At 45.7% G+C, this 15,404-nt stretch overlaps 1 protein-coding gene across 2 annotated transcripts in view; it reads left to right on the top strand.

Annotated features, from left to right (window-relative positions):
• RAD18 (RAD18 E3 ubiquitin protein ligase) overlaps positions 1-7,119 on the top strand; it is a 56,191-nt gene extending 49,072 nt beyond the window's left edge. Inside the window, exon 3 of one of the 2 annotated variants that reach the window (XR_663432.1) lies at positions 6,899-6,924. Coding sequence is in view for 1 of the 2 variants with exons in the window: in XM_009320094.1 (XP_009318369.1) it covers positions 6,902-7,001 (100 nt within the window). In the remaining variant the exon portion in view is untranslated. Of the gene's footprint in view, positions 1-6,898 lie in introns of both variants that reach the window. The other variant, XM_009320094.1, reaches the window with a different exon arrangement.
• Positions 7,120-15,404: the final 8,285 nt, after the last annotated feature.

Raw genomic sequence — 15,404 nt, 5'->3', positions numbered from 1 at the left:
AAGTAATCATAAAGCCTTTCTTGTAGAGGGAGGCATCACTTTGGGAAGGTGAGCGGTGTTCACTGGAAGGACGCTCACAAGCGCACTTTATTTTGTAGTACCTGGAAGTGACTCATTGAGACGGGCAGTAAAGTAAAAAATACTTGGTTGTACGTATTGCAGATGCTGCTCTGTTCCCCTGGTGATGGTCTTCTGGTGCTGCTGCCATGTATCAAAGAGTAAGCAGCCACAGCTATCTTTCACAGATGTTTTTAGATCTGCTACAAGATTTATGCATGACCCTGATAAACAGGGGTTAGGGATCATGAGATCAGGGATCATCTAAAGTCCTTGGTAACCACCTCATTGCGTAATTATCAATTACCTGTGAAGTATTATATCTCAGCTGGCTATTTCCTAGTGAATTAGATAGCTAGGAATTGGGCTCCTGAATAAAAGTCAATGCATAAGGATTTGTGGCTCTCAATTGTGATCAAAACAGGAAAGGTGGAACTGTGGCTACCAGAGCTGGAGGGCGAGGGAGCCAGCCAGCAGCCTGCAGCTCCCTGCGTTGCCTTGATTAGATGCTTGAGGCATGAAAATGCACAGCAAGAGATGGAGAAAACGGGTGTCTTTCCCTTTGAGTGCATCCTCTTCTGTTTGGAGAGGAGTGAAAGACGTGGGTGAAGAATTCAAGACAACTGAGAGCTGCCCCTGCCAGCTGCACGAGAGCAGTTCTCATGTATGTGCATCTCTGTCCTTGGCAGTATGCACATGATGCTGCTGCTGCTACCACAGTTGCCTCTGACTTACTTGGTGGGAAACCAGGGCAGGGAGGGACGGTAGCTGGACAGAAGTGAGGAGATGAGGAGGGGGACATAAGAAGTTACAAGAAGTTTCTTGATTTCCTCTTGGTTGTAGTTGGGAACTTACTGAATTTGTGGAGCTTGGTAATGACCATTCTTAGCAGTTGCTACAAATGCCTCTAAGCTCGTTCTTATCTCTCATAGTCTACTAACGCTTTGAGGCTGCGTCTAGATTGCGGGACAGGTGCTTTTTGCCATGTTTCCTGTGGTCCTGGTTCCTTGCTCGTTGTGACTGTGCTAGCTCCTGCTGAGGAGGATCATGCTGCAGCTCCTTGCTAGCCTGGCCAGGGCTGGTCGCAGCTGGGACGTGCTCCAGGAGTGAGCAGCGTGGCTCCTTCCACGGGGCTGGCAGATGTTTTCCTGGCAGGGAATGGATGGCATTGCTGTTCCTGGCTATCCAGCAGAGTATTTTTCATTTTTTTTTAATAAATGCTTTACCTTAATTGTACTTCTGTACCTGCCCTGAGTTAGGATATTAATTGTGTATATTTTTCTAAAATTATAATTCAATCTGTGCTGTTTGTCTGCTTGACTATCTGTTTGAACGGGAAAAATCCACCTGGTCAGGTCTCAAGGCATTTTGTTAAAATCAATTTGGGACAAAATACCACATCTGTGTTGAAGAATTAATACATCTGCTTCATTTTTGGAGGAGATTACATTTAGGAAGAACAATAGTCAGCTCAAACTGTAATGGAAATTACAGGTGTTTCCTTTGTCAGGACTGGGGTGTTTACCTGAGAGGCTGGAAACCCTGGGTGCAGAGGAGAAGGCTTTCCGGAGAAGGTCTGTTGGAGGAATTGATTCCTGCTTGTGCTTGCAGGTGGGGGTCAAGGACACATTTTTCTGGTTATGTGGAAGAATGGCATGTGGCGTACGCTGCCAGAAGCAGTTGTGTTGGCTGGCCTTAGTCATAGGAACTTGGCATGGAAAACTTGTCTGTCCCGCAGTGATCCACTGTGTGGAGAGGCAGTTCACGAGGCTGGCAGCAGAGCACCGTGCGAATGTCTGTGTTCCCATGGCTGACGTAGCAAGCAGCCTGCTTCATCCATGACAAATTGGAACTTCATAGCAACCTAAAAACATTTGGTTGGAACCGCTGCCAGTTTTTCAAACTGTACCTGTTAAAATTACTTCATCTGATGAGAGTGAAGATGCAAGGGTGTCCGATGCTGGTTGGTGTGATGAGCTTGTGTGCTTTTGCTTTTAAAGCCAGTGACCTTTACCAGGATGCAAACATTGGCATAAAAATGTACCCAATCAGTTCAGCTTTTGAGTACGTAAAGTGATTGCTCTGGCGTGGTGGTGGAGGATGGGGCTGGAAATCATACCCTGTGGATGTTGTGATGCTCCGTGCCGTCAGGGCTCTGCTAGCTTGTGCGAGGGCTCAGGAGCGGGCCAAGAGATAACAGCCACGGAGTGAATTGTTCTGCACCAGCATGAAGAATGGTAAGAAGAGGTACATATTTTTAAAACAAACTTGCACTTAATGGTAGAACTGTAATTAATTACCATGGGGAACTGTGTACTTCCTCAGCATTTTCTATAAGAATTCATTGCAGCCTCTTTTATTGAGGGAAAAAGTAGGTTTTGATGATTCTGTGCTTCCTGTAGGAGGATATTCAACATACTTCTGATGATATTTTAATTATCCATGTAATGCCTGGAGTATGTGGCTTCTATTTATTACATCTAGCTTTCATTTTGTAGGTAGTAGCTAGTCTACCATATATGGTAAAAACCTCCAATTTAAAAGTATTTTTGAGACATTTTGTGAAGGTGAATAGCAAGGCCAACAGTCTTCATCTTCCCAGTCATATTTTCTGTATCTTTGGAGATTGCCATCTCCAAACTTGCAGATGGTGGACTATAGTTTCTTTATCAGCGGTCAGTGACTTGCAATTAATTTTGGTGATGGTACAATCAAATTATTGTATGTTCTTTTTTTGTAGTCCCTGAACTCCATTCTGGAGATGCCAATTGGCAGAATTGTTTTCTGCAGTACAGGAGATAATATGCTATGGCTTAAGGGTCTGGCATCTGTGGCTTCTTGCGCGAGCTGGAAAAACGTGTTCCCTAGTGGAAGAAGAAATAGGAATGTCAATAATGAAAATAGTACTAGAGTTCATTAATGGAGTGTTTCTACCTAGCAGTAATCGATGAATTCGTTACGATGTATTCACAGCAAAATCATTTGTTCCTTTGGTAATTTCCTTCACCCAGGAAACTTCTCAGTCATTTGGTGGGTTTAAGCTGAGTGGTAATAAAGTTTGGCCAGGTTGATAAGTGCAGAAGAATGTTAAGTAAAGCAAATCTGCAACTTTCGTTAAAGAATGTTAGCATTTCTCCTCAGTCTTCTCTTTTTTCCAGGGGAAGCAAAACCAGTTTCTGTAACCTTCCCTTATAAGTCATGTACCCTACACCTCTAATCCCTCTAGTTGTTTTTCTTTTCTAGCCTCCTTTGGAGGAGAAGGGAATGTTGGGGGGGGGGAAACAATGTGCTATATACACTGTTCTGGTGTTCCAGCTGAGACCTCGCTGTAGCTGACCCTCCTGTGGGCCATTCTATGAAAAACAAATGTTTTGGCCTGGTTTGTGCCTCTCTGTGTTCTGTCACCCCTGCCCAGCCACTGTATTTCCCTTTTTCAGCCTTTTGAATATCTTGCATCCTCCACAAGTTCCCCATAATACAGTGGAACCTCATTAACCGGCATATTTTTGGACATTATTACCTTTCTCTTTAGTGAAATGTCACACTTCTTCAGTGGAGTGATTCCTGTGCAGGTATGTCTTTTCTCAGATACGTTACTGCTTGTTTTTTATGCGAATTCTATATTGGCATTTGTGGCACAAGCTGGTTTTAGACTCCTCTGAAGTCACCAGTGCTGGTACTGGGCACAGATTCTGTCTCTTTGGCCAACTTAAAATGTTACTAACCAAGAATTAGTTATTTGTTTATTTCAGAAAGGCTCGATCAGTATGACAGCTGCAATGAAATACATAACAGTGGCACTGAGCTGTCCCGATGGTATCTAGCTAGAGTGGTGTGACATTCGGGTATTCAAGCGAGTCGCGGAGGTGGTGCAGCTGTGTCATTGTTTGCACCTCACAGCCGTCTCGGTCTCCAGTATTACACAAGCATCTTATTTAAGCGCTCTCCAAACTTACACAAGCAGCTATAAATCATGTGAGCAGTCCCAGCATTGCCTGGCGTGCCTGCGAGTGCTCCCTGTGGTCTGTCTCCTTCCTCATAACACGTGGCGGCGAAGAGCTCATTGTATTACTGACTGCTTATCAAGATGTAGCTATCTGAGTTCTGCAGACCATCACTTAGTATGCTTTTCTGTAGCATAACCGAGTCCTTGTGAAGGCAGTAGTGCACAGTGCCGTGGAAGGCAGCACGGCAGGGTTAGAGTCCTCGCGGAACCTGTCCTCTGGAGTGTACACAGCACCCCTGTGAAGAAAACACAAAACAATACCGAGAGGCTTGAAGGGTGATAGTGAATAGCAAATTAGATGAGCCCCTAAACATTCTTCATTTATATTAATTGTTTACTTGTATTTGAAATAATTTACCAAATCTCAAGAATTACTTCTTGTCAGTTTTCTGTCAACCTATAGACAGGCTATTTCAACCTAGACCTCAACAATTCATTAGTAAGTAATCAATGCAGAGTTCTTCCCAAACTGTGCCAGTGTGCCAATTGTATCTGACAAGATGATCTCAAATAAATAAATAAAAATTGGTAAGAACACCCCCTTTTTCACAGCCTTGTCTGTGTATATAGTTTCTGCTCTTCATAGCCAAATAATGTCTCCGGGCAAGTGCAGCAATTAATTTTAGGCAAAGAAACATCAAGTGTTTAATGAATGTTAGCTTTATTTAATGCAGTTAGTTTTTGGAGAAGGAGCCTTACCTTGTTTTGTCAGACTGGTCTCACCATCGGTAAGTGCTTTGCAGACCATCGGGAGTAGATTTCATTCACCGATTCATTCGCCAGCTGTGGCTGCTGGGAGCAGTACCTCTGGCAGCGTGGGGCCAGGGAGGTAGTCTTGTCTGGGGGAAGCTCAGTGTCAAGGCCGTGGCCGTTTGGTACCCAGTGGGTGCAGCCGAAGGGCTCCAGCTGGCTTGGAGAGCTGTGAGGCTGCTCTGTGCCTGTGAGCTGGCAAAGCACCCGAGGATGGGGAAAGCAAAGGTGATTAATAGGCGATACACTGCATCGGACAAGTTGTCCATCCAGCTCAGGATCCTTCATCCATCAATGGCCAAAGCCATGTGCTCTGGAGAAGGGTTAGTGTATCACTTCCATGTCTTATCCTGTCCCTAAAGAGCGTGGTGCTCCAGTGTCATTCAGCAGAGGCTCATAACGACCTAACCACCAAGGTTAATTATCCTTTGCTCTGTCATACAATGGCAGTGTTGGATGGAGATAGGCGAGTTCTCCTTGGCCTAGAACAGAAGATATGGCCCACATACAAGAGCTGGGTATGATGGATACAAAGAGCAGCAGCTCTCTTGGGTTTAATTGAAAATAGCTATTTTAGAGCTTAATTTAAAGGAAAAAAATAATTTGGATCATGGCAGTCTTAAAACACCTGTGTATCCATTTATGAATACGTTCATCAGTTAGCCTGTGGATTAGTTCGGCGTGGGACCGCCTTTGGGAATGCATTACTGTACTGAGAGGTTTCACAAAACAGCCTTAGCATTTGCATTGCATTTAAATAATGCAAAATTGTGAACTGCAGCAGAAAAAAAGGTGACACATATAAAGAGGTTATTTTAATATCTAATTTCACTAACTTTTAAAACCTTAGCTGCTTCTAGGTTAACATGAGTGATCCTCTCCACTGAGTGAATGCAGGGGATGGAGATCAGGGAGTGGGGGGCACAGCTGGGAGGGAAAGGCCTTCGCCTTCGGTCTTCATGCACTATAGAAGTTATGTTTGTAAGGTTGAGGATTGGGGAGGGTTGGACAGGGTTGTGCTTATGCATCGTCTCTTCTTTCTGCGCTCTGCAGGTATGTGCATTTAATCATACTGCCGTCTCCAGAGGTACAGACTAATGTTTATTGTGTTGGGATTCGCGCTGATCTTCCTGGACATGGTTAATGGTCTCAGATGCAGGAGTTCTGTTTCCATCGTGGTGCTGAACTGAGCTCTGAAATACGAGTTGTTCCTGTTAATCTCTTTTAGTGTACATCTTGGGGCAGTCAACAGAGACACGGACTTTGGCATTTGAGAGTTTTCCGTTGTTATTTTCAGTTGTGAATTCCCAGTTTAAGCCAAATGAATAGTTCCTGCAGGATGGATTCATCCTAGCAAATGGTAAAAAAAAAAAAGAGTGCATTTATAAGGAATGTTTAATTAGCAATAGCTATTGATGGATGTGATATCTTTCATGTCAACACTACGTGGAATTTTAAGCTCTGAGGCTGAATGATGGAAATTAGCTGCTTAATTTAAGTATGGCTAGTTTAACTTTTTTAATTAACTCTATGACTAAAAAGAAAACATTTCTTTGAGTTCCCAGTGGAAAATTCTTTGTCCATAAATGAGAAGAGCTTCTGGCAAAGAGAGCCTGTTTAAAGATGGGAGTCCCATGCGCTTTCCTTCTTGGGTAACCGTGACCAAAACCACTTGTCCTTTTCCTTGGTGGCTGTGCTGCTGAGGATGACTCTGTTTCAAGTCAACCTTTTCTGGTATAACGTAATCATGGTTTTGTCAGCGCCAGGGGCTCTTCTCATTTATGGACAAAGAATTCGAAAGGTTGCTGCCGCTTCTTCCTGTTCCAAACTGGTCCCTGGTGACAGGAGGAGAGACACCGCGACTCCCCTGTCCCTGCGTGCTCAGGGTGAATGGGACGGTTCGTGGGTGCCGTCATCTTCTTCAAACAAGAAGGCAGAGCAGTGTTTCTCTTCATCATCACCAGTAACGCATACGTGTGTGTGCCCACATACTGCTTAACAGCGCTTTAATTCAGCCTTAGTATTTGCCGTGTTTAGAGCATCTTCAAAACCATACGTTCCTCTTTTTTTTTTTTTTCCCCCCAGCAGCAGTTTTCTGCGCCTGAGAGTTAACAAAAGAAAGTCGCGTCGGCCCCGAATGCCAGAAAATGATCAACTGCGTCCCAAGAGTAAGCGGAAGAAGAGCTAGCACTGCAGCGATGCGAAGCTTGAAACCGTGCAGAAGGCTTAACGCTGAGAAATACTTCTTAGTTTTTTCCAGTTTTCAGTGTATCTGGGTGCTTAATAAAATGCTGAGTTTTCGCGTAGCTGTCATTCAAACTGCCTTAAAATAACCGGATCGGTGTGCTGACGTGCTTTGTTTGCAGCGCTGTGGGCCGCCTAATTCTGAGATTGGGGCTTAAACTGCCGGAGTCCTGCTGGGGCCTCGAGCTGGCTCTTGTGCCGGGCGGCAGCGTGGCCGCCCGAGGACGCGGGTCTGTGCGTGGCCGCTGTTCCTGCTCGCGCCCCGCAGAAGCTTGCTCTGCCCTCTTGGAAGCAATCGCAGGACGGTGTTTTGCGTGGGGTCGGGCAGATGCTGATGCTCCGGTTACCTGGCTTAGCTGGGGGGGGAGGCGTGGGGGGAGCTGAGCTGAGGGAATTCTGTTCTACAGAAATATGCTTTTTTTTTTTTAAATATGTCCATGTAAACTTACTCATTAGTATGTGTCATTATTTCAGTTTAAAGTCATTAAATCTGAAAGAAATCGGAAGGTCGTTGGACATTAAGTATTCTAGCTTTAGAATAAAAATTAGCATTAAAAAGTCTTACCTTTCTTAGAAGATGATGGAGTTTTGTAATAAAATAAAGCAATGCAATAAAATTAAAGTAAGCCTGAATAACGGTAGGTTCCTAAAAATACAGCTTGTAAGCAAAATACATACCATGCAAAATATTCGAAGATGTTCTTGCTGAGCCCTGAAACTTTGGTCATAGCCTTTCATCAGGAACTCTGCAAAGAAAGCACGAAATCTTTTTAAGATCGAGGGTCGTGTGTCTTTTGACTTTAGACTATAGCTGTAATTGGGACTGGACATTTTGCTTTCAAAAATACTCCTCCTCAAACCATGGTAGCAGGCAGTATTTTTGTTTAGAACAGGCTAAATCTGTGGTGAATATAAACTAGTAAATCCATTGAGGTAAGTAAATGCAGAGGAAAAACAGGAAGCTGATTTTTGTTTGTTTGTTTTTTACTAAAAGTAAACCTTTTGAAAGAGTAATTATTGACTTCTGCTTTTAGCTCTGCCTTTTAATTATAGCAGTTGATACAAGACACATTTAAATTTTGTGTAGTTAGCCAGAGAAGAATAAAAATGTTTGCGTGCATAATGGTCAATGTGTCTGAAATTCATGTGGATTGGCTTACATCAGCTGTTGAGCATCCCTTGGAGGTTTTTATTGTTACGTTTTAATTATATTTGAGTTAGCAGCACTTCATTTTCTTTAGTATGGTAATGATGTCCACTGTCATACACAGAAAATAGTCTCAAAAAGCTCTGTCAGTACTGTTGGAACATAAAACACGAGGTCTAGCTGTAAAGAGGAGCAGTGGCTGTGCCTCCATTAGAACGGGAGGCGGTGCCCTCTCTGTTCTGCTCCGCTTACCCCCCTTGTGTTGGTGCGCTGTGGCTGGGGGCGAGTCACAAGCCCTCCTTCTGCGGGCAGCGGCAGCTCTCGGCAGTCGCAGAGCTGCTGCCTTTGGTTTTAGAGCCCAGTTGGGGGTTTAAGCTGGGGGGGCTGTAAGGCTGGGAGCCCTCGACGCGCTGACTGGCTGCACGATGGCCAACTTGCCAAAGGTCAGCCTGGGAATTGTAGTCCAGGGGCCGTGTACTGCGTGGGGTCCTTGGCTCTGCTGGATCGGCAGGAAAATGAGGATCCTGCAACACTTAACTACCTGGGAGCTTTCCTTTTTAATATAGTGAACGGGCTATAAATGTGCCGTATCAAGAGCAGATACTTCTTGTGTAGTACTTGGTGCTGCTTGCGGAGTTAAATTTGTAGTTAATGACAATAACTACTGATGTGGCATGAAAACATATTTCAATACCCAATGAGGAGAAATAGTCTAATTTATTAAGTATGGGCTAGAAAGTACTTAGAAAAAATCAATGTAGGAGGTGAATAAAACCATACGAAATGTGAAGTACACGTTCTGTCTGTACTAGTGCTGGAAAGGCTGGTGCAAGCCCTCGTGAGCGTTGTCCCGGGTGGCTGGAGGCTGGCAGGAGGTTCTGTAACTGTCCAGAGCAGAGCAAGGTGGGAAACTGCTCTGGGGGTCCCGGACGGCAGCGGCACCGTCCTGACTGTCATGGTGACCTCAGAACACGTCCCCTGATGCTTGAAGAATGCAAGAGAAAGTGTTAACCCTGAAGCTATTCTTAACGTATAAAAAGTCATAAGCTTTGGAAATGACTGTTTTCCTTCCGTTCATTCAATCAAATCATTATTTCTCCAAGCAGAAAGCCAGAGCTCTCTGCACTTCGAAGGATTCCCTTCCTGTCAGCCTGGGCAGAGTGTGAGGAGACATTAACCTTCCTAACAATGTTTTAATCTTTTGCAAATGTTTTGAATGTAAACCCTTCTGTTGTGATTTGCAGTGAACCACCAAGTGACCTCTTCTCTTGGATCTGTGGCGGGCCTTCCCCAAAGAGCTGTTTTCGGTTAAAATAAAACACAAAATGTTTATTTCTTATGTGCATCTACTTGTTTTCTGCAAATATAAGCCTCAGATGTTTGGTTTTTTTTAATATTGATTTTGGCATTTAAAGCTGCCCTTGCTTGCGTCGTCAGCGTGGCCGTTCAGCTGGTGCCTGCGGTGTGCTGCGCGGTGCTGGATGCCAGATCTGAAAAGCGTGGCTGCCGGCTGCGTACCAGGCTGTTGCCCATCGCCGCTGGGGGCACACAGAGATGGGGTGGCGCAAACCCCTGCGCCTTTGGTTTCGCTGCCATAGGTCACGCTGGCTTCAGCGTGGGCCGCGGCAGCGGCTGAGCCGGGCAGCCCTGTTGGTAGCTGCTTCTCTGGAGTGGGAACGTGCTCTGGGCTGTGCTGAACAGATGCGTGGGGGTCGAGCTACGGGGAATCTGAGGAAATCATTCCCAAGGCTGTGTTGGCTGTACTGGTTTTATAATTTATTTTTCTTGTATTTGTTATCGTGTAATTAAGTGTAATTGAGTCGAGTGCAATGCTCCTGCCCCGTCCTCCTGCAAGGTGCAGTGACTCTCCTCCACGCTGCAGATTGGGAAGGACAAGTAGAAAGGAGGAATTCAGAGGATGCACCCTCTCCTTTACTAGAAGAGCAAAGTCTTGAGGGGACAAATAACACCAAGCACAAACCACGGCCCTTTCATCCCCACAACTGTCTCAGACCTTCATGTGAAAAGGAAGCCAAGTCGCCAAGGGACCAAGGGCTCCGCAGGCACGGGCAGGATTTTGGAAAGGGTTTAGCGCTGGCTTTGCTGTTCTTTGGGAGCAGCATGGGAACAGAGGTGTTTGAGTGTACAGCGCTCTGCCTTCTGGAGAAGCTACAGCAGAACCTCTGGTGATACTGGAAACGCGGTGAGTTGGGGTGGGAGCGGGCTGAGGGGGCTGGAGAGGGTTGGAGCAGATCCCGACCCCTCTGCTCCTGCACAGTGAGGGAAGCCCGGCTGGGATTTCCATCCCGTCTTTGAGAGCTGCGTGGTTTAATAAATTGAATGAAACTAATCCATCCAATCTCCTGCTTGCAGTAAGCACAATTTAATTAAGATTTCACTTTCTTTTTCTTTAACCATTTCATTTGTCATAACTCATTATTCAGGCAGAATGCTGTAAGGCAATACTCCTTTCCCTAAGAAAACTTCTTAACTTTCCAGTGTAGGCAGCTTTAAATCAATTAATTTAATGATCACATAAAATACAATATCAGATATAAATTCCAGGATATTAACTTTAATGTGTGAAAGAGTCCATTGTAAGTACATCATCCTGCAAGTCTGATTTTATTTTTATTTCTTCTCCTCTGTGAATTCTGTTATTTTAGGTGCGTGTTAGGATTGTAAAGGAACGAGGACCATTTCTGGGCGTCTGCTGACCCACCCACCACAAAACCAAACCATTTTTTTGTCTCGAGTTAACGCCTCCTGGTTTGCATTTACAGCTGACATCTGCTAGTTAGTGCGGCACGTCTTGGTCTCCCTTTGCAGTTCATAAAGCACCTTCTGGCAAAGGAGGAGCTGGGTTGCAACGCGGCTGAAATGCCAGCTTGCGAACACTGAAAATGAGACTAGAACGTGCTGCCACCGTTTCCTTTGGAAAGGGGGCTGCTGCGATTTTGGGTTTGGATCAGCCTGATAAAGAGTTGAACCAAGCGCGGAGCCGTTCCAGGGCCGTCGCTTCAGGCGCGCGATGGCGTGGAGGGTGGCTGCAGCCCCGTGCCGCCGGTCCCGGCTGCTGTAGCTGCGTCGGCCGGTTTTACATCCACAACGTACAGCGGTGCTGGCTGTTCACGCAGTTGTGTGTCCAGGATGACAGCGGGTAATGGGGTACTGAGGTGCAATAACCTGATTATTGTTCGGGTTTAGTGAGCTCCCAAATACTCCCTTGTTGGTGTGTTTACTGTTCCGCTTGCAAAAAGCCATTATTCGTTTCAGGCTGTGGTTTAGTAAACTACAGCCTGTGTTTGCACTGTATATTTGGACTGATGCAGAACCAAATTTAGCCACATTGTATTTTCTGAAAGGTGACCTTTCCATGCATCTATTAGAAAATGCTTGGGTTTTTGCTGGGATTTTTTGTGCCTGCTAGAACACAGCTCAGAAAAAGGAAACCTTGAAACCCAGCCTTCTTCCAAACCAGCTCAAAAGGTGCATTTAAAGAAAAAAAGAAAAAAAAAAAAGCCTGACATATTTCTCAAAGTTTGACTTTTCTAATAACGCCCTGAAGGTTTTGGAACCTAAATGCCAGCCACGATAACAGACAGTATAGGCAGGAACACCCTTAAATATACCCCCCACTCGGGCACACGCCCCAGCACCGCTATCAGCTGTCTGCTTTCTGGCAGAGATCGTCAGGCCTGAGGGACGGGGACGGGGACGGGAGGGCGGCCGCGTGGCTGCCGTGTCTTGCCCGTGCACGTTGCTCTGCAAGGCATCGCGCTCGTGCCCTGCGGTGGGCACGGAGAGCAGCCCTGCTCCTCTCTTGTGGAAACGCTGAACCTCCTCAGGCTCTTGGGAAACCTCTCCCTGATGTCAGCGGCTTCTCTGAAAACATCTGGGAGCATCACTTATCATTTCCAGCCTCTGGCACGACAGCTGTGACACCGGGCGGTGTCTCAGCTGCATACCCACAGCTGCTGAATAAGCCTCTTGTTTGGAAAATATTTGCAATTCTGCACTTACTTAAAAACAAATGCACAGACGGGAACACTCTGATGTTTTTGGTACATGAGCAATTGCTTAGTGAGTCTGAGAGGGCAAGTGCTGCGTAGATACGATGTTGTGCCACAATTAGTTGCGTGGGCATCGGGTTTTCTACCCACCTTGTAATTTCTCTAAGAAAAGTACAGATTTATGCAAGAATGGCATAGATGAGCTGAAAACTGCCATCTTTTTAGGGAGAAGATTAAAGTGTGAAAGTTGTGATTTATTAATCACAAAAGGAATTTATTTATTTTCCTGTATTACTTGTTCTGTCCATTCCTCTATACAGACAGAGCTGGGTTAGCGTCCCTGGTGTTAGCACTGGAAATGGGGCTGTCGCTGCTGAAGGGACCTAACTCTTGGGTGCTGGCTTACAGTCATTAAATCATTGCAATCATACGTTTAAGTGAATATTTGGATATCTTCTAATCTACGCTGCCAACAGGTTTGAAATGTTTTCTTGTTCGTTTCCCTTTATCCCCCCATCAGACAGGCTTTATGTAAAGCACAGTTTTGCCTGATGACATTATTTCCATAACTCAGCCCAGTTTTGGGTATAGCAAAATGCTTTGCTAGTGAGCACATCACGTTCCCAACAGGAGCTCCTGGGAGCTTCCTCGCCTCTTGGTGGCAAAGGCCTCTGACTCACGCGGAGCGTGCGAGGTTGCCATCGACAGCTCCTCGTGCCCAGGACGGGTATTTCTTGTTAACAATTTGCCTGGCCTATTCAGAATGAAAATTACGTCTTGACTTGATCCTGCAGCTCAGAGACCGAATCGAGTGTTGCTGCGGCTCCCTTTCCAGAGCATTTGCACGGCTGTAAGTCACCGCAGGCAGTTTTATTTGTGTGCGTGCGCAGGGACCCTGCCCGTGGCCTGTTGCCGCAGCTCTGTAGCTTGTCAAGCTGGGATAACGTGATTGTTTGTCTGTAAATACTTCAAATGAGTTTGAAATCTCTCTTTTTAGGGCATCTCGATATAAGATATAGATATAGATTCCTGGAAAATCTCTGCATCCTTCATTGTGCCATGGTTTTATCGCTGCTAATTTTAAAAGTTGGAATTTCCAGCAAATAATAGCGTGCCAGTGGCAACGCTGCTAACAAGAAAAATTCTTTGCACAAAATTGTATGAAGGCAGATACATGAAGAAAGCTAAACTACAAAACAAAAAAACATCAGGAAGGTTTTAAAAAGGGAAATGAAATTTTCAGACTGTAGGAAGAACGTGGTAGTCATGGTTATCACTGGATAACTGCAAAAGTCTCCAGCTGCAGCACAGTCTGCTTGATTTACTGTAAAAATAAGTAAATAAAGCTATCATTTCTATGTGAGTAATACTATTTATAGGCACATATGAGCACGCACACCCAGAAAGGCCCCAAGGAATCTTCCCTTTCAAGTTGGAGCATGAGATTAAATGAGCTCCTAATTGACAATTGGTTTCTTAATTTTACCTTATGATTTCTTCTTGCTGCCAACTGTTTGCACATGTGCGGGCTTCAGATGAACAGCTGTGTAACGCTCTCGATTGCTCCATAATTATAAATCACTTGTATGGTTCTGCACTAAACCAGAGGCAGAGTTTCAGGATTCAGCCTGGGTTGTGGGATTGAAGGGGAGTTTTGCATTCACACACGTGGAAGACTGTTGTGGGAAGCAGAGTTCAGGATGGCATCTGCTGCCTCAATTCCTGCCAAGCGCACGCTTAGCTGTCGCTTCGTACGGGTGGGTGCTGGCAGACCCTTCAATGGACTTCTGAAGGAAAGCCTCTGTCAATGAATGAGCCATTTGTAAATGTGTTTTAAATCATTATTTTGATATTCTGTGCAGCCAGTTGGAGATCACTTCTGAAATGCAAACAGGCAGGCTGTGCAGCTAAAAAAAACCCATTGCCATTTTCACCAAATCTTGAGTACTGCTCCCCTCCAGCATCCACTCTGCCCTGTCATTTGTTTAAAGGACGAGGTTTAACAGCTGTCTGAAGATGGGTAAATGCAAGGCAAGTTTATTTGATGTGAAGGTGCACTTTTTATGTCACTATTTTGTGCAGCTGAAGTGCATCGGAAGCCAGGCGTCGCAAAGCCTTCGGGAGCTTCTCCTCCCCGGGTAATCCCACCTACGTGTGCAAGCACAGACAGATGTCTGGGGCCATTTCCCTGCAGGGCCTTGCTCTGTTGGCAACGTTTTTCACTGCTGCTTCGGCACTGCTGAGGAGGGGTGGAAACAAGTAATCCCGGGATGATTTGGCGGGCTGCAGCCCCGGGGGTCAGGGTGCCCAGCGTCTCCCTGGCTGCAGGGGGTGGCTGTGGACGGCGGCGATGGCCGCAGTGCTGCTGTCCCCTGCAAAGGGCCCCGGGACCGCCCAGCCGCCCCGTCTGAGGGCGAGCGGGGCTTCCCCTCCGCTGTCGACCAGCGAGGTAACTGCAGCGTCTCCACCGCGGTCACCGGCGTTCGGGAAGTCGTTGCACAGCCGGGGCACTTTAGAGGTAAAAGAAAATATTTCACTTGCCTTGGGGGTCTGACTGCTGGCATGGGCTGTGTGGGAAGCCCTTCTTTGTAACGGAGGGCGCTGCAGTCATAAAGCAACTTCATTAAAAATAATGTTTCCCCCAAACGGCGCAGAACTGCCTGGCCACCCTCCTGCCTGACCGCTGGGATCCCTGCTTACGTGGTAAATCTTCACAAAAGCCTTTTAAAATCTTTTTCAAGTAACTGCATTACTAAATCCTTAATACACCTCCTGATTACAGCTGAGCAAATAATTCACGGTGATTATTTAGAGAGGATCTTTAGGGAGGCCTAACCATGTTTTTTCCCACAGAACTTCCATGTCTACCCTGTAAGTAATTAACAGTTATTTATTGTTCATGTTGGTTTGCTGGATTTTTAAATGTTGTATTAGCTTTTGCTGTGATGATCAGTCCTTAGACAGGTCCTTGAAACCATTTCGCTGTGATATTGAAACGTGAGCTCTGCTTCTGTGCTCCGCGAGAGGCACTTCTGCCTGTAAATACTATCAACAGTGAATTTACAATTTATCTGCTGGAAATATTTGTTTGTTCTCTGTGACTGGTGTCTGCTGTTCTCCCTCTTGTGCTCTCCAGAAATGAGAGTGAAAGACCCTGATTGCGGCTGAAGGGATTTCAGTGGAGCCT

The sequence above is a fragment of the Pygoscelis adeliae genome, unplaced genomic scaffold (genome assembly GCF_000699105.1).
Source record: "Pygoscelis adeliae isolate BGI_AS28 unplaced genomic scaffold, ASM69910v1 Scaffold302, whole genome shotgun sequence".
NCBI classification, from domain to species: domain Eukaryota; kingdom Metazoa; phylum Chordata; class Aves; order Sphenisciformes; family Spheniscidae; genus Pygoscelis; species Pygoscelis adeliae.
Note: the sequence above shows the minus strand (reverse complement) of the source record. Positions and strands in the feature narration are given on the sequence as shown.